Source organism: Pezoporus flaviventris, unplaced genomic scaffold (genome assembly GCF_033815535.1).
Source record: "Pezoporus flaviventris isolate CSIRO_AGI_PZ_B2104156 unplaced genomic scaffold, CSIRO_AGI_Pfla_v1 ptg000025l, whole genome shotgun sequence".
Lineage (NCBI taxonomy): Eukaryota > Metazoa > Chordata > Aves > Psittaciformes > Psittacidae > Pezoporus > Pezoporus flaviventris.
This window is the reverse complement of record NW_026892573.1, coordinates 28,441,849-28,468,512: the sequence shown is the minus strand read 5'-3', so window position 1 is coordinate 28,468,512 and position 26,664 is coordinate 28,441,849. Positions and strand designations below refer to the sequence as shown.

The following is a 26,664-nucleotide window of genomic DNA, read 5'->3' as shown; positions in this document are numbered from 1 at the left end:
CGGTGGGTGTTGGCGCCGCCATGAGGGGAGCTTGGTCTGGGGCCGCGCTCCTCGGCCGGGCCCTGCGGCCTCCGGGTGCGCGGAGAGGTGAGAGACAGCCCCGGGGCACGGAGTGAGAGCTGCAGGAGCGGGCAGAGCCGCTCGGTCTCTGGGGGGTTGTAGTGGAGGCCGCGCAGGGTGGGTGTCGGGCTGTGCTCGCTGCGGGAGAGCGATCTTGGGGCCGGTCCCTGAGGTGATGTGTGAGGAAGGGCACTGTAGTAAGGCCCAGGCAGGGGTGAGTTACATGGGCAAGAGCAGCGGGTTGAGTAGCTCATGGGGACTGAGCTACTTTGTACTATTTAAACTGGCAGAGAGTAGATTTAGATGAGAGATTAAGAAGAGGATCTTCCCTATGAGGGTGCTGAGGCGCTGGCACAGGGTGCCCAGAGAAGCTGTGGCTGCCCCATCCCTGGCAGTGTTCAAGGCCAGGTTGGACACAGGGGCTTGGAGCAACCTGCTCTAGTGGAAGGTATCCCTGCCCATGGCAGGGGGTTGGGACCGGATGAGCTTTAAGGTCCTTTCTAACCCAAACCAGTCTGTGATTCTGTGAAGATAGATACATGAGTCCTAGCTGGTGTAGATATCCTATGGAAAAAGGGATTGGTGGTTTTTTACATAACCCAGCAATCAAAACCCAGCTTTTTGTTGCAACATCTGTGCATCTTTGCCATGATGCACGGCATTAAAATGAGATACGGCATGATAACACAATCTGGCTAAATTTAAAATACATGTTGTCTCTCCCAGTTTTTGCTGCCACGCCGGTTAGGAACTCATACGATGTCAGAAATGTTGAAATCACTCCCCCGGAGCAGAGGAAGGTGACTTTTGATACTCACGCTTTAGTGCAGGATCTGGAAGCCCATGGTAAGTGTTACCAGACAGATCATTCAAAGGAAGACTTTTAGGTTCAGTACTGTAACTTTTGAGTGCTCTGTGTTTTCCCAAAGTAACAAACTTGCTGTTACAAGGTGGTTTGGCAGCCCATTGAGGAGGATGGTGAAGGAGCCATCTGACCCTGATGCTTCTGTAACCATACAAATAACTATTACATTAGATTTACCTTATCTGTATCTATAGGCAAGTTTAGATAGTGTTTTCCAGCTGGAACATGATACCCTTATCAAATGTAAAGTAACAATAACACTTAACTGTTTTCTAGCAAAAATGAAGCTTTTTTTGCAGGTGGAAAGAGGTTAGCCTGCCCCTTTACTCTGCTCTCGTGAGACCCCACTTGGAGCACTGTGTGCAGTTCTGGTGTCCTCAGCATAAGAAGGACATGGAACTGTTGGAATAAGTCCAGAGGAGGCCACGAGGATGATCAGGGTGGGAGCAGCTCCTGTAGGAAGACAATGGAAGTTCATTATAAAGTTAATTTTTGCTGAATTACTTTTATAGTACATGAACAGTTCAGCATTATACAGCTGCATGCAGAGGGAACTTCAGTATGTAAAATGTTAACGTGCTTTTAGATGTTGGCAGCATTGTCTGTGGTTTTTGTAGTTAAAAGTCACAGTGACTGGCTCCTCCCTGTCATTTCTCAGTGATTGTGTGACTTCTCCTTTACCACTGCAGTTGGGTATAGCACTTGAGTGTCCCCATTCATTATGTATGGCTTGCTCTTGTTTCCATCCAGCTTTCTAATACTACCTTAACTTGTCGCCTTCCAACTGTCTTCCAGGCTTTGGGAAGGAACAAGCAGAGACCATCTTGAGGGCGTTAGTAAACCTGTCGAATGTCAGCTTGGACACAGTCTATAAGGATATGGTTACCCAGACTCAGCAGGTAAAAGATACTCGATGGTGTACATGCACCATTATACAGGCACAGTGTTGTGTAAGGTCTCATGGGTGGATATTTGAAAGGCAAGTGAGCATCTCTGTAGTACTATAAAGACTTCACTGAGGTAGGTTTTCCCAAGTTTCAGGGTGGTGGTAAGAATAGTAATACCTCATAGAATACCAGGTTGGAAGGGACCACAAGGATCATCTGGTCCAAAAGTCTTTAAACCCTTTCATCTCACAGGAGTGTTTTCCAAATGCAGCCACGAATCAGCAGTGTAATGCAGAGTTTGCTTCTTTTGCTGCTGCAAAGCTCAGAGGTGAAGCCAGACTCTTCATTAGGCTTTCCAACGGGTTAGGGCAGAAGAAAGGCTCAAGAAGGGGTTCCCGAAGAGAACAGGAGAGAGAACAGGATTACCTAAAATAGCAGAAAATTGGCAGTGGCTTTACTGAACGGCATGGCATTGAAGTTTCTCCTTCCCTTAGATACTGGGGTTCGTGGACATACCTGGAGGCAGTGAGTCAGTTCTGTAGCACAGCTGGTTTTTCTGCTGATAACAGAGGTGGTGACAAGTTTCAGTTGAACAAATTGCCAAAATGAAATGAACTTCAGTTTTTCTTGAGGGCTGCACATCTTGAGTCAAGCTCTGATGCATGGTGATGGTTTTAATAATGACTGAGGAAGGCTGTGCCATTCTTCTTCGGGGGCTTAATGCAGTTAAGCATTGCTGTTTAATTTAAACTGCTGAGCCATACATCCAAGAGTTTTATCTTGATAATTCATTTTTAATACAAGTTATCTGTCCTCATTTTTCTGTAAGCCTGAGAAGACAACAAGAACTTGTGTGTCTTTTTTGGTTTTCCTCATCAAAATGGAAACTTTTAGGACACCCTGTTATGTGTAGAGGAAGTCAGGATCCTCAATATAACTTGCATGGAATTGTGTTACGCAGAAACACTTGATTTTTGTAGTGCAGTCAGTGTTGAGACTGAATGTCTTAAGATGGGATGAAACAAATGAGCTCCTCTGTGTACATGCAGCTGAAGATTTCCCAGGAAATGTAAAAACTTCCTTGTGTTAAGTCAGACATCAGTGGAAGCTGGATCAGGGCATACTTTCATACAATCCACAGAATGGTTTGCGTTGGAAGGGGCTTTAAAGCTCATCAGTTCCAACCCCTGCCACATGCAGGGACATCTTCCACTAGACCAGGCTACTCCAAGCCCCGTCCAACCTGGCCTTAAACAGGGATGTCAGGGATGGGGCAGCCACAGATTCTCTGGGCAAAAACATGGTAATGAACTTAGTTAAGTGTAGGATCTGAGAAACGCTGTTTGCTTCAGGTCTGAGTGAGAACTGTTCATTATTCTGGTGCTCAGCTTTAACAGCAGAATCCCACAGTAATGTGTTATTTTCCATGCTAAATAGCAGGTAACTTCCTTACAGTAGCTAAAGGAATGTTGCTTTCAGGAGTCTCAATTACAAAGTTTCTTTATTTTCATGGGGTTTTTACTGTAGTTGATAAAGAGCAGTTGAGTCTGAACTTGTTGGTCCAAACATTAGTAAGAGTTTTTTCAGTGCCTTTCAGCAATGTTTAACTGTTGGCTGTCAGGCTTTAAGGCTGGGTGGACAGCATGGTACTTGGACTAATCATAGGATTGCAGACTGGTTTGGATTGGAAAGGACCTTAAGATCATCCAGTTCCAACCTCCTGCCATGGGCAGGGACACCTTCCACTAGAGCAGGTTGCTCCAAGCCCTGTCCAACCTGGCCTTGAACACCACCAGGATGGGGCATTCACAGCTTCCCTGGGCCACCCCTTCCAGTGCCTCAGCACCCTAACAGTAAAGAACTTCTTCCTTATATCCAGTCTAAACTTCCCCTGTTTAAGTTTGAACCCATTACCCCCTCTGATGTTTTTGCTTAAGTTCAGAGTCAGTGTAATAAAGCAACAGAAAAAAGCACAAATCCTCTAAGGTCTTTTTAACAAATTGCAACAATGAAGTTCTGTGTTTCTGTCACTTTCTTGGTGGTCTCCCCAGTTTTGTGCTTTAGAGCAGCTAGTTTCATCATTTCAAACCTCAAAGTCTTTACTTGGTAGAAAGTGTGGAACTTAATGACATGTTTTATTGTTTCTAAGGAAATAACTTTGAAGCAGATAATGGCACATCTGGACTCCATTCGAAAAGACATGGTAATCCTGGAGAAAAGTGAATTTGCAAACTTGAGAGCTGAGAATGAGGTACTAAAGAATACTTTTAGCAGTTAAATTGTAATGTTGGGTTGTACCTGTTGAACATGTTTGTGGAAAAAAATATGAATGTAAAAGTAATTTTGGATACTTCTGTCATAGAATCACAGAATGGTTTGGGTTGGAAGGGACCTTAAAGCTCATCCAGTTCCAACCCCCTGCCACGGGCAGGGACGCCTTCCACTAGAGCAGCTTGCTCCAAGCCCCTGTGTCCAACCTGGCCTTGAACACTGCCAGGGATGGGGCAGCCACAGCTTTGGGCACCCTGTGCCAGCGCCTCAGCACCCTCACAGGGAAGAGCTTCTGCCTAAGAGCTCATCTCAGTCTCCCCTCTGGCAGGTTAAAGCCATTCCCCTTGTCCTGTCCCTACAGGCCCTTGTCCAAAGCCCCTCTCCAGGTTTCCTGTAGCCCCTTTAGGCACTGGAGCTGCTCTAAGGTCTCCCCTTAAGGAGCCTTCTCTTGTCCAGGCTGACCCAGCCCAGCTCTCTCAGCCTGGCTCCAGAGCAGAGCTGATGCAGCACCTCTGTGTTGAACTGTTGTAGATTACAGCTTCTGTGATCACATAAAACATATTTCATGTGATCAGACTTGCTCAGTTTTCTTAGAGTCATCTCCTGTAATTTTATTTCAGAGTGGTTCTGATACAGTCTTGTCCCCAGTAACCACGCAATGCAAGGCGAGCAGTTGGTCATTTCTCTGCAGGGTTTAATTAAACTGGTGATTGAAATATATTTTGATTCTGCTTGATGGCATTTTGGTATTTTCCTGCCATCTTTAATCACAGAATAACAAGATCGTCATCATTACAAAAGAATCCCTTTATTTTGATCACAATTCCCAGCAGATTATATATGGCTGTAGGAACTGAATACAGCAGTTAGGATGTTTAGTCAAGAACAAATTGTCCCATTGGGAGACAAATTGTGGCAGAGTAATAGCATGCACGTGGTGGCAGCGCTCCCACGAGTGATGGGCTTGGTCAGCAGGGTTCTGGGCCTGTCAAATCATTTGTGTTCTTTTTTCTCCTCTGCACTTAGAAAATGAAAATCGAATTAGACCAAGTCAAACAGCAGCTGTTGGTAAGTAAACTGCAAGTACCTCCACACTCCTTTTAGGGAGAATAAATAGGGAGCTTCATAATCTTTATTTGCTTTCAAGAATGAAACGGGCAAGATCCGAACTGACAGCAAGCTGGACATCAACCTGGAGAGGAGCAGAGTGACAGATATGGTAAGCTGGTCTGTGAGCATACCCTGACCACTGCTGTGTCCTGTTTTCTGTTAGTACAATTGTAATTTCTCTGTTATCCCACAGTTCACAGATCAGGAAAGGAAGCTGATGGAAGTGACGACAGAGTTTCACAAAAAAGTAAGTGTTGAGCTAGGTTTGTTTCATCACAGAATCCCAGACTGGTTTGTGTTGGAAGGGACCTTAAAGCTCATCCAACTCCAGCCTCCTGCCATGGGCCGGAACACCTTCCACTAGAGCAGGTTGCTCCAAGACCCATCCATCCTGCCCTTGAACACTTCCAGGCCTCTCAGGCTGAAGTCTGAGAGCCTGAGGGTGGACATGTCCCTTCTTCAGCATCTGCTTTAATTTCTGGATATGGCTTGTGAGTGCTTAAACCTTTTTGTGCAAGAATGTTCTGTATGTGCTGTGGAATGCCTCCTTCAGGAGGCACTGGCATAGCAGAGATAAAAGTGTACGACCCACGTTGGGGTGTTTTTGCTCTCTCTCCCTTCAATATTCTTCCTGGATTGTACTAAACATTGTTCTGTGTTTTCTAAGGTCTCTTATCAGTTACATATTTTATTCCAGTTATAGGCTGGAAGTTTATGTCTGTCTTGTTGCCTGTAGCATGGTGCTCTTGTTTGGCTTTACGAAGCTGAACGGGCTAGAGGTTGTTGTTAAACACATGCTCTCTTTTCGTGTTTCAGGATGCCAGTACCAACAGTGTTATCTCAGAAATCAGTAATAAGATTGACACTGAAATAGCTTCCTTAAAAACACTCATGGAGTCGAATAAACTTGACACAATACGTTATTTGGCAGGTATGTGATGGGTGGGGGGGGTACCAGTAGTTTGGATGTATAAAATCTTGCTCAAGAGTATTTGCTTGAACTGAAGGAGTCAGTTGTATAGCAGTAGACAGCTGGGATTGAGCTGGGGAGATCCTTCCAACTGGAAGAGATGGGACACAGAGCACAGAAGGGGTTGGGGCATGCAGGCTGCTGCTGCTTTGGACTGGGATTGTGCCCAGAACTGGGATTAGGAGGAATATGAACATGATTAACAAATAACAGCCTGAATACCTTGTGTAGTCTGACAGTACCTCAGCTTGCTGCAAGGCTACAAAACTTCTGAGGTGATGCAAGTTACGCTGGAAGTGAGCTGTCATTCAGGGCTGAACTGGGAGTGACAGCTCTGCCTCCAGACCCAGAGTGCTTTCCCCTGCCAGCAGAACAAACTTCTGTCAACATACACATAACCAGTGACATTTGTATTGTGTTGGAGCTGGATTAAAAGGGGATAAGGCTTTATATTTAGAAGTGAGAACAAGTTCAAATGGAAACATAATTAGCTTTCTTCTAATGCTAACTGAAACAGCAGCTTAACAAATGTGAAACAACTCCTCAGGCTTCAGACATGCAGCCTGGGTATCATAGAATGGTTTGGGTTGGAAAGGATCTTAAGCTCATTTGATTACAGACCCCTGCCACAGGCAGAGACAGCTTCCACTAGAGCAGGTTCCTTCAAGCCCTATCCAGCCTGGTCTTGAACAGTGCCAGGAATAGGGCAGCCACAGCTTCTCTAGGCACCCTGTGCCAGTGCCTCAGCACCCTCACAGGAAAGAGCTTCTTCCTTACATCTAACCTGAACTTCGCCTGTTTAAGTTTAAACCGAGTGACTGAATCAAGTATCCAGCTAATTATTTTCTTCCTTTATTTTTTTAACAGCTTCAGTATTCACTTGCTTAGCGATAGCACTGGGATTTTACAGGTTCTGGAAATAGATCCATGTGGAATGACTGCATCACAGAGATGGAGAAAAGGCTACACAGGCAGCATCAGTTGGACAGTGGTGTTTGCGCTGTAGATAACCTTGGTACCTTTTTGTTTTGATACCCTTACTGTGCACTATTTGCTGAATATGTAATGCTAAAGATCAAAGTAATTGGGAGGGAAGTAGCCAAACAGGAATACTACATTGTCCTTCATGGAATACTGTATTTATTTCCAAGGATGATTTATGCTAAAGCAGAAAGTGTTTCCTGATGCGTTTTAGGATTAATTTTGTTTTCTTTTTGGAACATTCTCAGTGGAACATTCTCATTCTCACCTCCTTTTAGAATGGAAATATTAAACATTTGATCTGCCCTTGAACTGAGAATACCTTTCCCGTGTTGGTATTCCCAATGTGGGAACACTAATGCCAGATTCCACAGATCATCTCTGATCCAAATATAAATTGGATTTTTGCCTTCAATCTGTTCCTCTCTTCTGACAGATTGAAGCCTGGCCTTTTGGGGTTTTTAATATATGTATATATATGTATATACAAACCCACACTGCAGCGGCCTTTACTAGAGAATCCCTGTTTTTTTCTTGAGAGCTGGTTTACATATATTTCAAATCTCATGTAGAACTAAAATGCCTACTTAGATTCGGGGTTTCTTTAGCGTCTCTTGCAATTTCCGTAGCCCCAGAGGTCAACAGAATGGGAGAACTTCTCTGTGTCTTTCCAGGGGGAAACCCCTCTGCTCACAGCAGCCCCGGGGCAGATTAAGTGCTCTTAACTCCTCCCTTCAGGTAGTACAGAGTATTTCCAGTAAACCCTGGTGTATGTTCTGGGCATAGGATCTGGCTTGTAACACGGAAATACTCAGCATCCCAGTGGTGTCCTCCTCCTCCCATCTCCTCCGGACTGTCCTGTGATTCCGTGGGACGTACTGCCTCTCCTGCCTCCTGGTGATGATTCCTCTGCCTCCTACAAGGACTTCACACCTCTCACTGCAGAGCTGGGGCATAGCTGGTGGCTGCCTTCCAAAACTGAAGCGTGCAAGTTGGGTTGGAAAGGAATTCTATGGGATAGAAATCCCAGAGATTTTGCATCTGGAGTGCAAATGCATGGGCTTGGTTTGGGTCTGCTAATAAAATAGGATTTAAAAACCAGCATTCCTGGATTGCATTTTTAAGAGTAAGTCCTTTATGGGTTACTCAGTGTGTAGTGATTAGTGGCAATTCATTTTTATTGCAGTATTGGTCTGCAGTTTAACTCGCTGGTACCCTACCAAGGATTCTCTGCTGTGCATTAAATTATTTATCATCTTCAGTTAAGAAAATAAAATGAGTTTCTTATATTTGCTGGCTGAGACACCTGAATACAGGTAAGCAGGCTGTGAAAATGGGGCTTTTACAACAGGCACAGTGCTCATACAGCGGGAGTTGAAGCTGCTTTTGTCGTCTTTGTGTTTGACAAGTAGGCAAATGTACAAATCCATCTTCTCATAAGCTATGACCATTTCTGAGGTTCTCTGGATCACAGAATTGTTTAGGTTGGAAAAGGGCTTTAAGATCATAAGTCCAGCACTAAATTATGTCCCCAAGCACCACATCTACATGTCTCTGAAATACCTCAAGAGATGGTGACTCCAGCACTGCCCTGGGCAGCCTGTTCCAATGCCTGACAACCCCTTCTGGGAAGAAGTTGCTCCTAATCTCCAGTCTAAACCTCCCCTGGTGCAGCTTGAGGCTGTTTCCTCTTGTCCTGTTACTTGTTACTCGAGAGAAGAGCCCAGCCCACTCCTGGCTCCATCCTCCTGTCAGGCAGTTGTAGAGAGTGATAAGGTGTCCGTCCTGTCCCCTCCCCGAGCCTTCTCCAGACTAAACCTCCCTCAGCTGTTCCTCATCACGCTTTGCTCCAGGCCGTGCACCAGCTGTTTCCCTTTGGACGCACAATGACTCGGGTTGATCTGTTGCACTGTTCCTACAAGAGAGTTTAGCCCCAACAGACACATAGGAAATGGCTCATGTACTGCAGCTTCTCACCGCCCTCATCACTACACTGAAGTGGGCTCTAGAGCGTTTCTCCCCTAGCTCAGAAGCAAGGCCCGTGCTGTCAGTGTACCTGTCCCTCAGCCTGTGTGCACAAAAGCACTGATTTCTTTTCAGCACCTTTGAAATTCTCAGAGATTAAGCTTCCTTTGGTAACTGAGGAGGGAACAGCGCAGGATTCAAGCACTAAAACAATTTTCAAGCGTGTGGATTTCTTACGGAAATCAAAACCCTCAAAATATGCAAGGTTCCAAAGGGACAAGAATTTCACAATAGCGCAGAGGAAAATCTTTGTACGTGAAGTCATGAGCTGGTTTTAGGCGTGGAGGAGAGGTCAGGATTGCTGCTACTGTGATGTGAACTCTTCAACCCTGAGCTAGACTCGAGTCACTGCTGCAGCTCAGCTGGCACCTCACAAAGGGGCCACTGCCTGGCTTATTTAGGAATGACTTGAAGATGGAAACCAAGGGGCCTGGTCTGTGTCTGCAGCCAAGTACTTCTCACAGAGACCATTGTGGTTCCACACTGAAGGTCCTCTCTGATTATTTCAGGAGTTAAGGTGCTGGGTTATTCCGCTCCTAATGCAGCAGTACAGGATAGACGAGGCAATAGGGATACCCATCTCAGACCTGGGAGGGCTGTGACATTGCTGCAGGTAACTCTTGAAATGTCCCCTCACAATTTGCAGTGTTGTTCCTGAACTGTTACCTGGGCAGGAAGAGGAGTCTTGATGCTTCCTTTAATAAAAAAAAATGATGCTGCTGTGATTAAAGAATATTTTCTATCTCAGAGAACTAAAAAAGCAGTTCAGAGAAGGCTCCAGGGAGATCTTAGGGCAGAAATCTGGAGAGGGACTTTTTACAAGGGCCTGTAGGGGCAGGACAAAGCTTTGCTTTAAACTGACAGAGGGGAGATTGAGCTATAGGATGAAATTCTTTACTAATGAGGGTGCTGAGGCGCTGGCACAGGGTGCCCAGAGAAGCTGTGGCTGCCCATCCCTGGCAGTGTTCAAGGCCAGGCTGGACACAGGGGCTTGGAGCAACCTGCTCTAGTGGCAGCGGTAGGAACTGGATGAGCTTCAAGGTCCCTTCCAACCCGAACCATTCTGTGATTCCATGATTAAATGCAGAGAACCACGACACCTCTGTGGAGCTGGGCTATGCAAACACTTTGTGTTGTCTGGAACATTGCCATTCTCCCTCCTCAGGCTGCCCCTCCTTGGAGCTTCACCCCTCAGCGTAGTCTCACAAACACTCCCCCAGGGCTGCAGGCTGGTTTCTTCTTTACTTTCGTTTTTTCTTTGCAAGGCTTGGAGGTGGTCTCAGGTTCCTAAAACAAAGGCCATCACTGCAGCCATTAAACAGCAATCATAGAGTCATAGAATGGTTTGGGCTGGAAGTACCTGGGTAACCCTTTAGATGGCGACACCCCCCTCCTGAAGCATGATCCAGCCTCAGATACCAGCCAGGATGGACTATCAGTCACTGCATACGCATCGTGGAAGTACTCGGGGATCAGTCCACCTCCTCTACTTAACAGGAAGATGATAAAGAATATTGTTGTTTCTTTGCCAGGGTACAAAAAGAAACTGGTACCCTTAATAGCACTGTCAGGACACGAAAAAGGATACTGTCCATTCCTGTCCCCCAAGCTAAAAGCTGCTGGCACATTTATTCCAGTATTTGGAATACTCACTCTGGAGCAAGTCCAGAGGAAGCTGCGAAGATGCTGTGAGGGCTGAAGGATCTCAGCTCTGGACAGTCTAGGAGAGCTGGGCTGGGTCAGCCTGGAGAAGAGAAGGCTCCTGAAGGGGAGACCTTAGAGCAGCTCCAGTGCCTAAAGGGGCTCCAGGAAACCTGGAGAGGGGCTTTAAACAAGGGCCTGTAGGGACAGGACAAGGGGAATGGCTTTAACCTGACAAAGGGGAGATTGAAATGAGCTCTTAGGCAGAAGCTCTTCCCTGTGAGGGTGCTGAGGGGCTGGCACAGGGTGCCCAGAGAAGCTGTGGCTGCCCCATCCCTGGCAGTGTTCAAGGCCAGGTTGGACACAGGGGCTTGGAGCAACCTGCTCTAGTGGAAGGTGTCCCTGCCCATGGCAGGGGTTGAAACTGGATGAGCTTCAAGGTCACTTCCAACACAAACCATTCCGTGATTTCCCATCACAGTGCCTAGCAACGAGCAGCAGTACCCTCTGTCCCACACACTGGGGGTGTTCATGTCACACTCACCATGGGGGCAGCAGGAGAGCTGTATTGTTTCTCCTGTTTCTCCAGGCTCGCTCTCAGTTGGTTTATCTTGGCACGGCACTCATCCAGCTGACTCTCCAGCTTCTCCCGCCTCACTCGTTCATATTCCAGCTGAGCCTCCAGCTCCCTCAGAGCCCTGCCGAAAGCAAACGCAAGGAGTAGGGTGCGAAGCGCATCCCGACCTGCCCTGGCCACTCCACAGGGTCCTGTGCCTTTGCTGAGGAAGAGGTTAGTCACAGCAGAGAGCAGAACTCCTCACAGCAGCTGTGCTGGGGTACGCTCCTGGCTCAAACCCTTAGTAACAGCTCTGAAGAGCTGGTTCCTCCCTCGCTGTCAGCCGTGCTCAGCGCAGTGTGACCACGAGATGGAGATGTCTTCCCGCAAACCGAGCCTGTCAGCAGGACCGTGGGCAGGCTGTAACCCTGGTCCCTCTCCAGCTGTGGGCGACGGAGAAGTGCACAAGGAGCACAAAGATTAGTGTGAAACAGCAAAAAGGAACTGAACTGGGATTCTGGAAGGGGCAGGGGCAGCTTTTTTGTCCTGGTGCCTCTACAGCCTTCCTAGTGGTTGGCTTAGCCACAGATGAGGAATACTCAAATGACAGCCTGCACGGAGTCCTGTGTTCTGCTCTGGGGCAACATCACAAGAGGGACGTGGAGCTGCTGGAGTGAGTCCAGAAGTGGCCACAAAGATGCTGCGAGAGCTGGAGCAGCTCTGCTCTGGACAGTCTAGGAGAGCTGGGCTGGTTCAGCCTGGAGAAGAGAAGGCTCCAGGGAGACCTTAGAGCAGTTCCCATGCCTAAAAGGGCTACAAGAAAACTGGAGAGGGGCTTTGGACAAGGGCCTGTAGGGACAGGATAAGGGAAATGGCTTTAACCTGACAGAGGGGAGACTGAGATTAGGTATTGAGAATAAATTCTTCCCTGTGAGGGTGCTGAGACACTGGCACAGGGTGCCCAGAGAAGCTGCGGCTGCCCCATCCCTGGCAGTGTTCAAGGCCAGGTTGGACAGGGCTTGGAGCAACCTGTCCCTGCCCATGGCAGGAGGTTGGAACTGGATGAAAGTTCTCTTCCAACTCAACCAATCTGTGATTCTGTGACACTGACTAAAGGGAAACTAAAGCACTGCCTGCTAAACAGTTGCACAAGATCTCATCAGTCACACCCACCACAGCTCCTAAATTAACTGTGATTCCTGGAACTGGTTTGCTGAGACATAATTCATGCATATTTTTACTACATAAGATACTGACCTCAGCAACTGAGTCATCTGGAGTTGAGCTGCTCTCCTCTGTATTGGGATGAACTAGCACAGCTACGACCATAGGAGCTTGGTAAAAGGAAAGGGAGACATCTGCCCTGTGCATTCATAGAAACACAGACTGGTTTGGGTTGGAAAGGACCTTAAGATTATGCAGTTCCAACCCCCTGCTATGGGCAGGGACACCTCACATTTTGCCCAAGGGTCTGTCCAACCTGGCCTTGACCACTGCCAGGAATGGAGCATTTAAATATACTACAGTGGCCTTCCCAAGTGGCAACTCCTGCTTTCCATCCAGCAAAATGGTGTTGTCACTAGTTATTTTGAAGTAATGAGGTTTTCTGCCACATGACACACGCCTCTTGGGATTTATCCACATGTGGGTGCCCTGAGAAGGGGAGGTGGGTACACTGAAAGGTGCTATTCCCATTTCAAAAGGCCAGTGTGGAGCTAGGGATGTTTTTAGCCTCCACAGGTCAGAGACCCTTCAGAGAGCCCCACAATTTTCCTAGTTTAGCCACACATGCCACAGAAAGCAAAATCCCTTAAAGAGTCTTATCAGAGCCCTCTAACAGGCACTGACATCTTCTGGGTAGCTGCTCTTTCCAAAATGAACTCTAACTACTGCCATTAGTCAACAGTGACCTTTTCTGTCACTGCAGACAGATTGTTCTGACCTTCCAATGCAGCATCAACATCAACCTCCTTAAAGCCAGGAGAGACAAGCCTCAAGGAAGATGAAAGATCTCATCCTGAAGTACATGTCAAATTATGCCTGGAAGTGCCTACATCTCTCCAAGAAGTCTAAAGAGGAGCTCAAGGTAACTAACTCAGATGCAGCTATCTACATTGCAGACACATCAAGTCATTTTTGACAGGCAGAGGTGGACACAGGGCTGTCTTTTGGATGCTGCGTTATTGTTCAAGCACTAAATCTTTGCTAGACAGAAGGGCTTTTCTTTGAAACTTAGTCTGCCCATCAAATCACCAGTCTGACAGGATGCTTTCATTTAATGGGAGACCCTGAGAATTAGACATTATGAAAAGTGCTTCATGTGCAAGAGCAGGTTTGCTGAGATTTCTGTTTTCTGTGTTCTGGATATGAGCTAATGCTTTCTTGAGTGCAGAAATATACTGCCCCTGACACGAAAATGTAGCAGGTCATTGAATAATTTGTGCTGGGTATGCACTTCCATCCAAGCCATGCTATGACTAATGCCTTGTGTTAAAGTACATCCATGTATTTGGCATCCTCAGCGCAAACAAAACAGCCAGGACTTACCAGACCTACTGCACATATGCTGCAGGAGAGCCTGAAGGCAGAACAGATGGTTTTGCACAAAAGGTGTGGGCCCATCAAACACTTCTGTTGTGCTGTGGGACTGATCCTGGTGGTAGTAGCTTAGAAATGGTCAAACTGCTGAAGTGCATTTCTTTTTGGCCTTTTGGAAGTGGAAAAGGCAGAGTGGGCAAAGTAATCTGCGTGTAAGTTAGCTTTAAAGAAAGCTTTAAAATGGACCTCACAGAGTTAAACCTTAGCAGGGCAGATTAGCCTTACTTCTCAGCTTCCCTTTCTTCTTTCTTCGTCTTCTTTTCCTCTTCAGTTATTCCTCCCAGCTGCCTGTAGTTGCTGTAGGCAATTTCTAGCAGTTGCTGAAGTTCTTGAATCTTGTGATAGGCTCTCACTGTAAGACAGAGTTCTCCAGGTAGGTAAAATACATGGAGAAAAGTCATGCTGGAATCCTATCCTCTGGAAAACAGTCTCATAATCACAGTGCTCAGCAAACACTGAGCTACACCTGACACCCACACAGCAAACAGGTCTCAAAACCAAGCAGAATCCAACATGGTTCCACCAATATGGATTGAAACAGAGTGAAAATTGTGTTCTGATTGCTTCTGCTGTGCTTTCTGATCTTCCAGTTTGTTGTGGTACAGATATCCTGTCAACTGTCTCTCCTTAGAAGAGAAAAGACACAGCAGTTGACAGAAACTGTGCAACTAGGGCTATAATGTCTCAAGACCAACTGTTTCAAGCAAGGAGTGATGGAAAAAGTACTTACTGCGCGCATCCCTCTTCTCTGCTTTACCCGGTGTTACATCTGCTTTGCTATCTGTGCTCCCTTCCATACCATGGCTTTCAAAGAACTTTATGTTGTTTGCATCTAGTTCTTCATCACTTGAGTTACTGTCTCCAGTTCTCTGTACCAGAAGTTCCACAGCTGCCAGTTGGGCAAATCTGCAAGGAGAACAGCGAACCTGCACTGAAATATCCCCACCGACTGCAAAATGCATGTGAGAGAAACTCTCTGAAACTCCTCGTGTTCCCATTTATCAGAGAGGGGGTCAGGATTAAAGGAAGCACAAGCTATGAGCAGCTCATCTGCTTTTATAGTATTCTGATGGCATGAGCTCTGCCTCCATGGAATCTTATGACAATAACTCCAACATCAGAGGTATCTTTTTGTTTGCAGGGTTTTGTAATTGAATCCCATCAGAAAATGCATTCTTTTTATTCATGCAAAACTTAGGTGGCCTGAGCTGCTTCTCATTTACTTTGTAGAGCAAACTGTGAGCATACTGGCTCACAACCTTTTGCAGGTCAGCTAGTTTCCATCTTTCATGTCTGACCTTGCTAAAATATGTAACTGAAGTGAAAATTAAATCCTTTTATAGCTACAGTACAGCTTTGCTTATCACTCAGAACTGGAATACATGGGCCTGATCTGTTCTTGCTCCATCACTGAAAATCAGGATTAATCCCAAGAAAGCTGGCATAATATTGATATATAAATAATAAGGAAATAAATGGCAGAGCTACAGGGTATGGACTGCTACCTCTTGGCTACATCCTTTGGAGTCTCTCCAGCATCATTTGTAATGTCACAGTCAGCTCCCATTTCAATCAACCACTGTAGGCACTGGATCTGCCCCTGTCCAGCAGCTAAGGGAAGGAAGGTGCACACAAGTCAGGTATATTCCACTGAAGCATTTCAAATCTAAAATGTTCTCCTCTTGTCATTATCTGACATGCCAGAGGCTGTATTGCAAGAGAAGCCTCTATGTCAAGATGCTCAAGTCACACAGAACCATTGCAGAAGTCCATGCAATGTGGTTCTGTGACTCTTTCTAGTTCTAGATATTTACTGGCAGCTCTTCCTGGACACAAGTTAAATTAAACTTGCCCAATCTCATGCACTGAGAATGAGACACAGAAGTAACTGCTGCCTCACACTCTCTTGCAGTAAGGCCGGTGTGTGTCATAAATCTGCAGCAAAGCACTGTCACCTCCCTCCAGCTTCAGGCTCCCATCTATCTGGGATGGACAGACTGGTTACCCCAGTGTGTGATGCTGTCTTAGGAGGAGAGAGGCCAAGGCTTTGTGCTGCAGCTATAGGGACATCGTTTCTTGGGCCAGACACTGAAGGCAAAACTTCTCAGCTTCAGCGTAACACAACAGCTTGGCCTGTTCATATGACCTGGTATGACCGCTGCTCACACCGCATGGTGCCAGGAATGGTGCCTCACATACAGAAGAAAGCATTTGGCATGTCTAGCTCGAACCTAGAAGCTGCTTTCTCAAGCTTATTCTTTTCAAGGAAGAATAAATCCATTTCTTCATAACAGCCCCTTGCTATGTTTGTTTACTTCCTGAGAAAGGAAATGAAATTACAGTATCAACCACAGTACTTCCCCATAACACCAACACTGTATGTAAAGACTGGGGATGAAACAGTGGGTTAGCATTCCTCCAAGAAAAGAGGATGGGAAAGAAGATAGAAAACATTTTTTAAATCACTACATATCCATTTATTTTAATGAGAACTTCAATTCTGTTTTCCAAAATTCTACCATTTAGACCTAGACAAAAAGAAATAGTGTTAAAAGCATGTTACAGAAATACCTCCCTCTTTCTTTCCTCTTCTATTTCTCCTATTCTCCCTGGAGAAAAGAAGCTGCATGGAGACCTCAAAGCAGTTTCCAGTATCTAAAGGTGGCCTACAGGGATGCTGGAGAGGGACTCTTCCATCAGGGACTGTAGTGATAGGACAAGGAGTGATGGGTTTAAACTGAAAATGGGGAAGTTCAGGTTAGATATAAGGAATAGATATGGTGAGGCATTGGAATGGGTTGCCCAAGGAAGTGGTAAATGCTCTATCCCCGGCAGTGTTCAAGGGAAGGTTGGACAGAGCCTTGGGAGACATAGTTTAGTGTGAGGTGTCCCTGCCCATGGCAGGGGCTGGAACTGGATGATCTTTAGGTCCTTTCCAAACCATTCTATGATTCTATGTCTTCTTTCAGACATTATCATGAATCCCACAGACACAAGAGGACCATCCTTCTGCAATGCTAGCACTCCACTACCTATCAAGGTGGGAGATACCAGAAGTTCACCTTCCTTCCCAGCTCCTACCAAATGACTTTGCTGTGGTTTCCACAGTACTGATATGTTCAGTAAATAAAGGCCCAGGCCAGACCACAGACCATTCTCATACCCAGCTGGCCAATGTTTCTAGAAGTCTCATCTCTCCTGATTAAAAAGAAACTATTTCGTTTTCATCTTAGATGTTGTTTTCTCTTTAACATAAACTCTTCTCTCTTGACTTCAGCTTGGGCATGTTGTTTTTAAAGTGACACCTACACACACATGCATCACAAAATCTGTTTTGGGGGTTGCCCTTTCAAGCCCTCAGGAAATGAGATGCTATTTTCATGGAGTTTATCTGAGGAGGAGCTGCTTGAAAACCTTCCCCGTGTGCAACAACAAACAGTAACAAGCTGAAACACAAATCATAGTTACTGACCTTTGTGCATAAGAGTGGATCCCTCATCATCCCGCTCATTAATATTGATCACTCCACTTCCCACTAATCCTCTAAGTGTTAACAAGTCCCCTTTGGAAGCAGCACCATGAGCTGGGAAAGCTAAAACTGAAAATGAAATGCACATGTTTCCAAACAGATGCCAGTAATCCCACTAAACATGTTCCTATTTGTCTCTCAGGCTTTGTCTCTCTCATATCATATGCATGGGCACTTCATAGCTGGAGTTCGAAAGGTTAATGCACCCTTAAGCACTTAAAATGCAGCTGCATAACTAGCACTGTTCATCAGAGACCTGACTAAACACGTCTTGGTTATGGCTACAGGCATCTTATACAGTTAAGAGATTCATACGATAAACCTGAAATAACAAGGACACCTTTGGTTTAGAGTTGATGTTGTATTACTGGTGGTGACCTGAGTAAGTAACCTGCCCATTTTGAATTCCATACCCTAACCAAATATATCAACATTTTTCCTTCTCCTTGCTTAGAAACTATTGAAATTTATAGACAATTTTATTTTTCTACTTATTTTTTACAAATCTCTCCTGGAGTTTAAGAAGAACGTGGCTAACTCGGTATTCATAGTGCCACACAGTGTGACAAGTTTCATTCTGATCGTTGGTAAACCTAAGGGATTTATAAAATCCCACTGAATATTCCAGTCTTTAGCCATCAGGAAGTGTAGGAAGCATTGAAAAGAACAATGATTAACAATTTCAATGCCTGTTTTAACAGTACCTTGATCCATACTCACCTGCCTGTGTCTCTGGATGCTGCCTCTCTTTTTCCACACCATCAATATACTGCAGGATATTATCTTTATAGAACCGTTCAGCCAAGTCCCTTGGAGTCTCTCCTTGGTCATTCCTGGCTTTTAGTGTGTGCATCACAGTGGCCATTTTACTGACCAAGAACTTGAAGCAATGCAAGTGCCCTTCCACTGCTGCTAGATGAGCTGTAGAACAAGGTGAAATGAAATATGCTAGCGCAAAGCACTGCTGACCAGCAAGAAAGCAGAGCTCTTGGTTAGATCCAGCTCATCTGCCAGCATTTGAGCCATCCAACACCACACAAGTAGGAGCAGCCTCAGTTAACAGGGGGTGTTCAGCTCCTATCCAGGACAGAGTTCAGCCCAATGCAAAGGAGGTAAAAGAAAGTTGTCAAGGATCTGCAAAGAAAATTCATGGCAGAGCTGATCCAGGAGAGAGCACAACACTGCCAAGAGACCACTGCTGGGGTCTCCCCTTCCCACCCCACTCTCCAGCAGCTCTCTGCCTTGACTGTGTAGGGATACTCCTTACAGAGGACCAGCAAGAGGTGTCCTTTATGAGGAGTTAAGGCCATTTTAGTCCCACCTCTACTGTGCCACCTCAAACAAGCTGCATCACCCCTTCAGTTACCCCGCCGTTACAGTGAGGACTGCAACATACACGTCACTGGATATTTGAAGGTACATCCCATGACAGAGGCTCTTATTCACAGCACTTCTTTTGCACGTTTGTTTCCTTCAACTGCTGCTGCATTGCAGAAACTGCTTCACTTCACCACTGCTTCCCAGGGTGGGGCTAAGCGTTTCCTCCCCTGCCCTTTAGGCTATGCTGGGGTTCAGTATTTAATATTACTAGATTTTCTTTTAACAAAAGAACACTGTCCATCAAAAAATGGTCTGACAAGGGCCTGTAGTGATAGGACAAGGGGGAATGGCTTTCACCTGACAGAGAGGAGATTTGGATTAAACATTAGGAAGAAATTCTTCCCTGTGAGGGTGCTGAGGGACTGGCACAGGGTGCTCAGGGAAGCTGTGGCTGCCCCATCCCTGGCAGTGCTCAAGGCCACGCTGGACAGGGCTTGGAGCAACCTGCTCTAGTGGAAGGTGTCCCTGCCCATGGCAAGGGGTTGAAACTGGATGAGCTTTAAGGTCCCTTCCACCCCAGACATGTGCCCAACAGAACTGTGCCATACCATCCCTCAGGCATGCTGAGCACTCGCAGTCAAGACTAAAGCCAAAGGGTACTGTGATGTTAGCACAAAATATGCATCCTAGCGCTGAGAGCTTTCAAAAACCTTGTCCCATGTATCATGAATAGGCAGTGGGTACTTGGGTGTTGTGATCTCACCTTCTCTGTGTTCTATCTCACCTTTTATGCAATCAGACTAACGCTATTGGTTCTTCTCAAAGTCATGAGTGAAAAACAGCATCTGAGAAAAACTCAGATGTTGTGCTATGATTAAATTAATATTGTATTTAGAACTGGTTTAACTAGTGAGCAGGAAAAGCAGCATGGATGTGACCCAAACCAAATACAGAGGGAAACCAAAATGTTGAATTAATTCTGTAGCTGAATGAGCCACACTCTTCCCAAAAATCAGCATGCTTAGGTAACTAAATGCTCAGCTATAACACAGACGTGCAGAAAGTACAGGCAGTTTTTAAGTTTTAGGATATGGCATTGCAAACTCAGTACATTTCTTTTAGTATTCTCTTAGGAAAGATGATAGCACTGTCTAGTTGAAGCTGAGGTATGTAAAGATGATTTAAATCCACTTTGCTGTTTCACAAGCTGAGGGAAAGCTGGTCTATACAGCACACCACTCCAACTGATCTTTTAGTAGCAATGTTCCAAAGCATCTTCTTTCCTCTGGATGATAAGGTGAGGCACTGGAATAGGTTGCCCAGGGAGGTTGTGAATGCTCCATCCCTGGCAGTGTTCAAGACCACCCTGGACGAGGCCTTGAGTGATATGATTTAGCGTAAGGTGTCCCTGCCCATGGCAGGGGGGTTGGAACTTGATGATCTTAAGGTCCTTTCCAACCCTAACGATTCTATGATTCTATGATTCTGTAACAGGATCAAATGAAACTGAACAAAGGCTGGAGGATCAAGACTCTATAGGTGTACAAATAACAACAAACCCAATTTTCTACTAACTGGTATATAGAGAGCATTGAAGTAGAACTGTGCTGGCATTTGCTGTCTCTCCATGAAAGTCTGTTATCAGGGAAGTGTTCCCAAATGCAAACAAAGCTGCCTTCCATGCTGCCACCAGGGTGCCTGACATCATGACCCCTCATAGCTCATACACCAGATGTCCCACTGGGATGCAAGAGCCTCACATTCTTTAACAAGCCCCAGGTTTGCCAAACAGAACATAGAGGTTTACCAGGTACGTGGTGCTTAAGAGAGGAGAAAAGCTTTTAAGAAGGGATTTAAAATGATAAATCTATACAAGTTGCTGAGAAAACAAAATATGCTATTTGGAACAAATAATGGGATAAACCATAAGAAGGAAATTGCTAAAAGGGAAAGGATGGAATAAGAACCCAGGATATGAAGAATAGCATTCAACTTACAGAGGATAATGAGGCAGTGACATGGCAGGCAGAGGAACACTGAAGAAACTCTGAAGAGCAAGGAATAAACAGTGCCCATTTCTTGTGCTAAAGCAACTACACTCATGAGTATGAAAAGGCTAGAGATTACAGCAATTCCAGAAATCAAGATGAAACACAGGTAAATGAGAACAAGGGTTTTACCAAATCAGTTAAGAAAGAGTGGGAAACAAAAACCTACGTATGAACATACCAGCACGTGATCACTCTGCACAGCCATTAAAGCCTAGCACGCATTCAAGAAGGAGCATATAGCAGCTGAAACTGCCTCCTGCTCCACCTACCCTTCTCCTCCTGTGACCTCCACCGGCACACGTGTTCCATCACAGGTGCAGGAATCTGCCCACCACACAGCCTCCTCCCTGTTACAGCACCAAGAGCTCTGATCCTTGCCAGCCACAGCAGGAGGTGAATAGGATAGTCATCGACAGATAAATACTTGGGATCTTATGAATCCCTCCATTCTTACAAAAATTGAGTAATGGCATGGAATCAAATAGCAAATGCTGCTGGTGTGCAATGCATAAGATTTGCCATAATTATCACATAACACAACTGTCAACCAAAGGTTAGACCCCATATGAATTCTCCTGCTATACCTGGAAGGTTTCCATTGTTATCCACATCATCGATACATGCTCCCCATCTAAGGAGAAGCTGCAAACAGCCCAAGCGGCCATGGAAGGCAGCATAATGAACAGGCTTCCAGTCCTTCCTGTCTGAAACATTCACATTCTAAAACAAAAGCAGCAACAGGTTCATTTGTTAATTTATGAATCTTAGTCACAAGACACATTCTATAAATAGGAATGAGCTGTTCATTGCGTTAAATTATGTAAAGCCAATCACATAGTGTTTTGCAAAGTTAAAGGCCATGAATGCAGTTCCCATTCCAAGAGAAGCACTTTTCACAGGTTCTTGGGTTTATTTAAATAAGACACATATAAAAGGTGCATTTTTAGACATGCTTCTATCACTGCATTGGTCCTTATTCCTTAAATATAGATCTGGATGTCTCCCTTACTATAGATCTGTATAACTGCAAAATAACCACCACAGCACTGATCTTCATTTAATGACATTCTCAGTGAAATGTAGTTTAATCACATTATTGATTCTTGCTAGATTTTCAGATATGGAGGGATAGGACAAGGGGGAACAACTTTAAACTGACAGAGAGGAGATTTAGATTAGATGGAGGAAGTTCTTCCCTGTGAGGGTGCTGAGGCACTGGCACAGGGTGCCCAGAGAAGCTGTGGCTGCCGCATCCCTGGCAGTGTTCAAGGCCAGGTTGGACACGGGGGCTTCGAGCAACCTGCTCTAATGGAATGTGTCCCTGTTTGTGGCAGGGGGTTGGAACTGGATGAGCTTTAAGGTCCCTTCCAACCCAAACCACTCTGATTCTATGATAATTCCCCTAATGTGCTTTGCAATAAAAGTGGCAATTTACCATAAAAATAAATTTACAGACAATAAATAATCTACAGTCCTAAATCTCAGTTTAAGCTAGGGAGAGTTTTGTTTGGAAGGAGATACCAAACTTTGGCTGTGTGGTAGGGAACTGCAGGTAAAGATCTCTCACCACTCCATGTCGCAGCAAGGTCTGCAAGGTGTATGAGTGCCCATGGGCTGCAGCCAAGTGTGAGGGTGTGCACCCACGGTCATCCTGAGCTTCTGCATTTGTTCCATTCACTAACAAAGCCTGAAAGAAATGCAGAGCAGAAGTTCAGGTCCCAAAGCATACACTGCCTTGCAGGATGACTTGAGATGATCAGCAGGATAACTCTGGACTGACCTCAAGGCCCCAACACTGCACAGAATAAATCTGTTTGCAATGGCAGCACAAATGAGTGCACTGGTTTTAACAAGGGTGAGTTGATTCCAGGTGTAAAGACAGAAAGATCATAGAATCACAGAATTGTTTAGGTTGGAAAGGACCTTAAGATCATCAAGTTCCAAAACCCTGCCGTGGGCAGGGACACCTCACACTAGACCATGTCACCCAAGGCTTTGTCCAACCTGGCCTTGAACACCACCAGGGATGGAGCGTTCACAATTTCCTTGGGCAACCCATTCCAGTGCCTCACCACCCTTACAGTAAAGAACTTCCTCCTTATATCCCACCTGAACTTCCCATTTCAGTTTGAACCTGTTATTCCTTGTCCTATTGCTACAGTTCCTGATGAAGACTCCCTCCCCAGCATCCCTGTAGCCCCACTCAGATCCTGGAAGGTGCTCTGAGGTCTCCACGCAGCTTCTCTTCTCCAGGCTGAACAGCCCCAACTTTCTCAACCTGTCTTCATACAGGAGGTGCTCCAGCCCCTGATCATCCTTATGGCTTCCTCTGGACTTGCTCCAACAGCTCCATGTCCTTATTATGTTGAGGACACCAGAACTGCACACAGTGCTTCAAGTGGGATCTCATGTGAGCAGAGTAGAGGGGCAGGATCACCTCTCTCAGCCTGCTGGTCATGCTCCTTTTGATGCAGCCCAGGATATTTATGGCTCTATTAGAGCTCTCTCAGTTGATCTTCATAATGAATTTGTCCAAGTGGCAGCTCTGCCCTACTTACTTGAGAGTGAATATTTACACATACCTGCATGCAAGCATCCTGACCCCGGATAGCCGCAAGGTGAGCTGCTGTCCAGCCTCCCACAGTCACACGTGTTGTATCAGCTCCATGCCAGAGCAACCAGTGAAGGCACTGCTCAATTCAAACCAAAAGTTTCTACTTAACTATTCTTATCATGCATCTGAAACACATTTCAACTATAATTATCAGTTGATGTTACATTTCAAAACAGTATCACACTACTTAATTATAGAAACATAACACCCCAGAGTATGCTTTAGCCAGATACTTGTGCATTAGGAAGTTAGAGGCAAGTTACACTTGGCTTTCACCCAAGAGCACAAAATGTGCAAACAATCTACTAGTTGAGACCCTAGCATCGATTTTACTTCTTAATTTTATTCTTCCAGATTTAAAATATAATCTGTGAGAGTATTCCCATGGTAAAAGTGCTGGGAAATAAACAATGCTCACATGCATTCCAGCTAAAATTACTGGCAAGAAAAACACCATGAGCCAAATTTAAAGCCTCACTTAACTTATTAGGCTCATTCTGTGTACATAATCCCACTTTCTTCTCACCCTTCCACAGCCTAGTTTTGTTTTGTTCACTTTTTTCCAGCAGACACTATTGTTTGCAACTGAAAGCTATCCAAATGGACTATCCAAAACCACCTAGAGGACCAATAAGCTTTTTATTACATATTATGATGATTTATTATCTTCTTTGAAGTCAGCCTACAGCTGATTCCTCCACTGTTTCCACCAAGGAGCTTAGCAACAAATAGGTGACAGATAATTCAATAAAATCTAATACACCGACTGCAAAGTAGGAGAATCAGATGAAAAATGACAGTTTACAGAGGCAGAAAAGGGTGGGTAAGCAATATATTTTGGGGGATGACAACATGATGATCAGCATTTTCTTGTCAGTTTCTGTAAATTCCAGAAACAGCCCTGCACTTATTCCTTGAGTTTAGCAAGAACTTTACATTCATTACTCTGGGACATGAATGTTTATATGGTTCTTCCTGTTGCATCAAGGTTAGATTCCTATAAAGAATATACAAGGAGGCTGCAACAAGAGGGTGAATGTTCTGCTCAATATAGCAGTTCAGTCCTTCTGAATGTTCAAATCACTCATTCAAGCACCTGCTGATTTCCCCATCAATATTCAAACATTCCATTTATGAAAGTAAAATGTATTAAAGAGTATTTTTATAGAGAATGAGGCACGTTGGTAGACAGAATGAACATGTTTTCATGTCAGTTCTCAGCTGTTTCAATCACCTTCCGAACATTTTACACACACTACAAGACCTCCTCAGTGTCCCAAGAGAAGGGGAAAACACAACAGGGGCAGAAGAAGGTCATGAGCCTGGAACTGAAGCCATTAGGCACATTTTGCTCACAGTAAGAAAATCACTGACTTTGTAAAATCTGGCAATGCTGACTACATAAACTGCCTGGGGCTTCAGAAAGGGTAAATGAAAACCTAAAATGTTGTATTTCTCTTCTTTCATGAGAAAAACAGGCAGAGGTTATTGATTCAGCTTGATCAAAGCTAGCAGCTCTGTGTCCAGCCTCCCCCAAAGAAGGAAAACAGTAACTTCCAGTGTCTGGACACTAAGGTCATGTTTTACCTCCAGGCTTCCAGAGTGCGCAGCACAGTGCAGCGGTGTGAATTCGTGGACTAAATCCACCTCATTAATACCAGCTCCACTTCTTATCATTGACGCAAGCTGTTCCACATCCCCAGCTTTCACTGCCTCATGCACACTACTGTAGTTTGTCTTCTTGGCATCTACTGAGGAATAATAAAAGGGCATTTGTCAGTTCAGCAGCATTTAAGAGGTAGCAAATAAGTGATGACTCAAAGAAACATCAGGGTGTCAGCTTCAGTGTTCAGAGTAACATGAGATTGAGATTCATGTCAGCAGGAATACAAAGTCATTCCTTTTTGTCAGAAACAGAGCAATGTTCAAACCCCTGAGACAGACATGCCTCCTTCAGCCCCAAAAAGGGCCCAAAAGAGTAAGAACCAGAGAAAACATGACAAGAAGCACAGCAAGAGCAGGAAGCGGAGCTACTCCATCTATGGACACAAACGCTGGAGCAGGTCCACCCCAACACTTGCTCTCTTCCCAAACTGCGGGCATCACAGACTCTGCCATTAATCACATTTTCAAGTACAACACCAGGCAGGCTTCTCACTTGGGCAAATAAGCTTTCAGCTTTTATTTCCCATGTGTTCCGCATGGCCACGTTCCTGCTGCTGCCTGCCTAAGGACTTGGCACAGCATGGAATGCCACAAGGGAGGCTTCAGACCACATAACTGCTACATGGGTCAGGTTCAGGACAATCTGAGGTCAAAACTGAAGCTGCTGTATAAAAGCAGCTCTTTTATACAATGTGTTAGTCACCCTGTGCTGCTCCCTTGCTAAACTACAGCACTGCTCTATCACTGCTTGTCAGCAGCTCCTACCAAAGTCAGTAACATTTTCACTGACCTCAGTGGCACAGATTCAAATTCTAAATGTAGAAGCAACAGGGTCAAAGGAACTCCAAACAATCCATCACCAAGCCATGAGATTAAACAACCTGTGCTCTCCTTCAGGCTTTTCCACTAATTAACTATGTGACTGGAAACAATGGGAGTTACATATCCAAGACCCCTTGCAATAACTTGATATCTTGCCAAAACTTGTAAAGAGGAATATGGGATGTAAGTAGATCTGACGGCTGAGGAGGCTAACTTCAGATAGCCAAGCATGAGAGAGAAGAACCTAAAAGTTAGTGTTCACCTTCTACAGTAGCCATCGTTACAGGATGAAAATGCACTGATTGGATTTCTCGCTGTTAGAAGAAGTCTTGAAGAGGTGGGCTGCTGTTCTCAAGCAAGCATGAAAATGTATGTCTTAAGAAGTATCTGTGCTTCAGTTTCTCTGCCTGTGGAGAAGAAGTGGTGGCAGTAAAAATTTTTATGCAATTTGACATAAAAATATTAAAGAATATAAATGAGATACTGCATGGACATGGAGTCATAGAATGGTGTGGGTTGGAAGAGACCTTAAAGCTCATCCAGTTCCAGTCCCCTGCCACCGGCAGGGACACCTTCCACTAGAGCAGGCTGCTCCAAGCCACATCCAACCTGGCCTGTTCGTGATATATGTAGAACAGAATACAATTAAACCCAGCATTTGCCATTTACCAGTGCCTATTTTCATTTAATCAGTAGTGT

The 26,664-nt window shown here is 45.2% G+C and overlaps 2 protein-coding genes across 13 annotated transcripts; one reads left to right on the top strand and one right to left on the bottom strand.

Moving 5' to 3' along the window:
* On the top strand, positions 1-14,172 carry CCDC90B (coiled-coil domain containing 90B). 6 transcript variants are annotated; one of them, XR_009744212.1, is made up of 10 exons: positions 1-87; positions 787-906; positions 1,721-1,824; positions 3,962-4,063; positions 5,110-5,151; positions 5,231-5,302; positions 5,387-5,440; positions 6,010-6,124; positions 7,031-7,178; positions 7,931-8,433. XR_009744212.1 is itself a non-coding variant. In XM_061457997.1 (10 exons), the coding sequence occupies exons 1-10, from the start codon at positions 21-23 to the stop codon at positions 7,942-7,944; spliced, it is 795 nt and encodes a 264-aa protein (XP_061313981.1). In that variant the 5' UTR covers positions 1-20; the 3' UTR covers positions 7,945-8,433. The 6 variants fall into 6 exon arrangements, 5 of the variants coding, with proteins under 5 accessions (XP_061313981.1, XP_061313982.1, XP_061313984.1 ...); XM_061457997.1 differs by having other exon boundaries at positions 7,074-7,178; XM_061457998.1 differs by lacking the exons at positions 7,031-7,178; positions 7,931-8,433 and adding an exon at positions 13,321-14,172.
* On the bottom strand, positions 10,315-26,596 carry ANKRD42 (ankyrin repeat domain 42). 7 transcript variants are annotated; one of them, XM_061457987.1, is made up of 11 exons: positions 25,066-26,592; positions 23,447-23,554; positions 22,432-22,551; positions 21,449-21,584; positions 18,214-18,414; positions 17,437-17,562; positions 15,470-15,575; positions 14,695-14,870; positions 14,190-14,316; positions 11,355-11,508; positions 10,315-10,456 (listed from the first exon to the last, which is right to left on the bottom strand). In XM_061457987.1, exons 1-11 carry the CDS (start codon positions 25,249-25,251, stop codon positions 10,361-10,363), a joined length of 1,536 nt encoding a protein of 511 aa, XP_061313971.1. In that variant the 5' UTR covers positions 25,252-26,592; the 3' UTR covers positions 10,315-10,360. The 7 variants fall into 7 exon arrangements, 6 of the variants coding, with proteins under 6 accessions (XP_061313971.1, XP_061313973.1, XP_061313972.1 ...); XM_061457989.1 differs by having other exon boundaries at positions 23,447-23,603; positions 25,066-25,193; XM_061457988.1 differs by lacking the exon at positions 17,437-17,562.
* Between the last annotated feature and the right edge of the window lie 68 nt (positions 26,597-26,664).

Excerpts from the sequence above, each read along its gene's own strand:
- CCDC90B (XM_061457996.1), top strand. The coding sequence starts at position 21 with ATGAGGGGAGCTTGGTCTGGGGCCGCGCTCCTCGGCCGGGCCCTGCGG. Across the intron at positions 88-786 it reads GCCTCCGGGTGCGCGGAGAG|TTTTTGCTGCCACGCCGGTT; the intron begins GTGAGAGACAGC and ends TGTCTCTCCCAG. Across the intron at positions 907-1,720 it reads GCAGGATCTGGAAGCCCATG|GCTTTGGGAAGGAACAAGCA; the intron begins GTAAGTGTTACC and ends ACTGTCTTCCAG.
- ANKRD42 (XM_061457987.1), bottom strand. The coding sequence starts at position 25,251 with ATGCCCTTTTATTATTCCTCAGTAGATGCCAAGAAGACAAACTACAGT. Across the intron at positions 15,576-17,436 it reads ATCCACTCTTATGCACAAAG|CTGCTGGACAGGGGCAGATC; the intron begins GTCAGTAACTAT and ends TCCTTCCCTTAG. Across the intron at positions 14,317-14,694 it reads AGAGAAGAGGGATGCGCGCA|TGAGAGCCTATCACAAGATT; the intron begins GTAAGTACTTTT and ends TCTGTCTTACAG.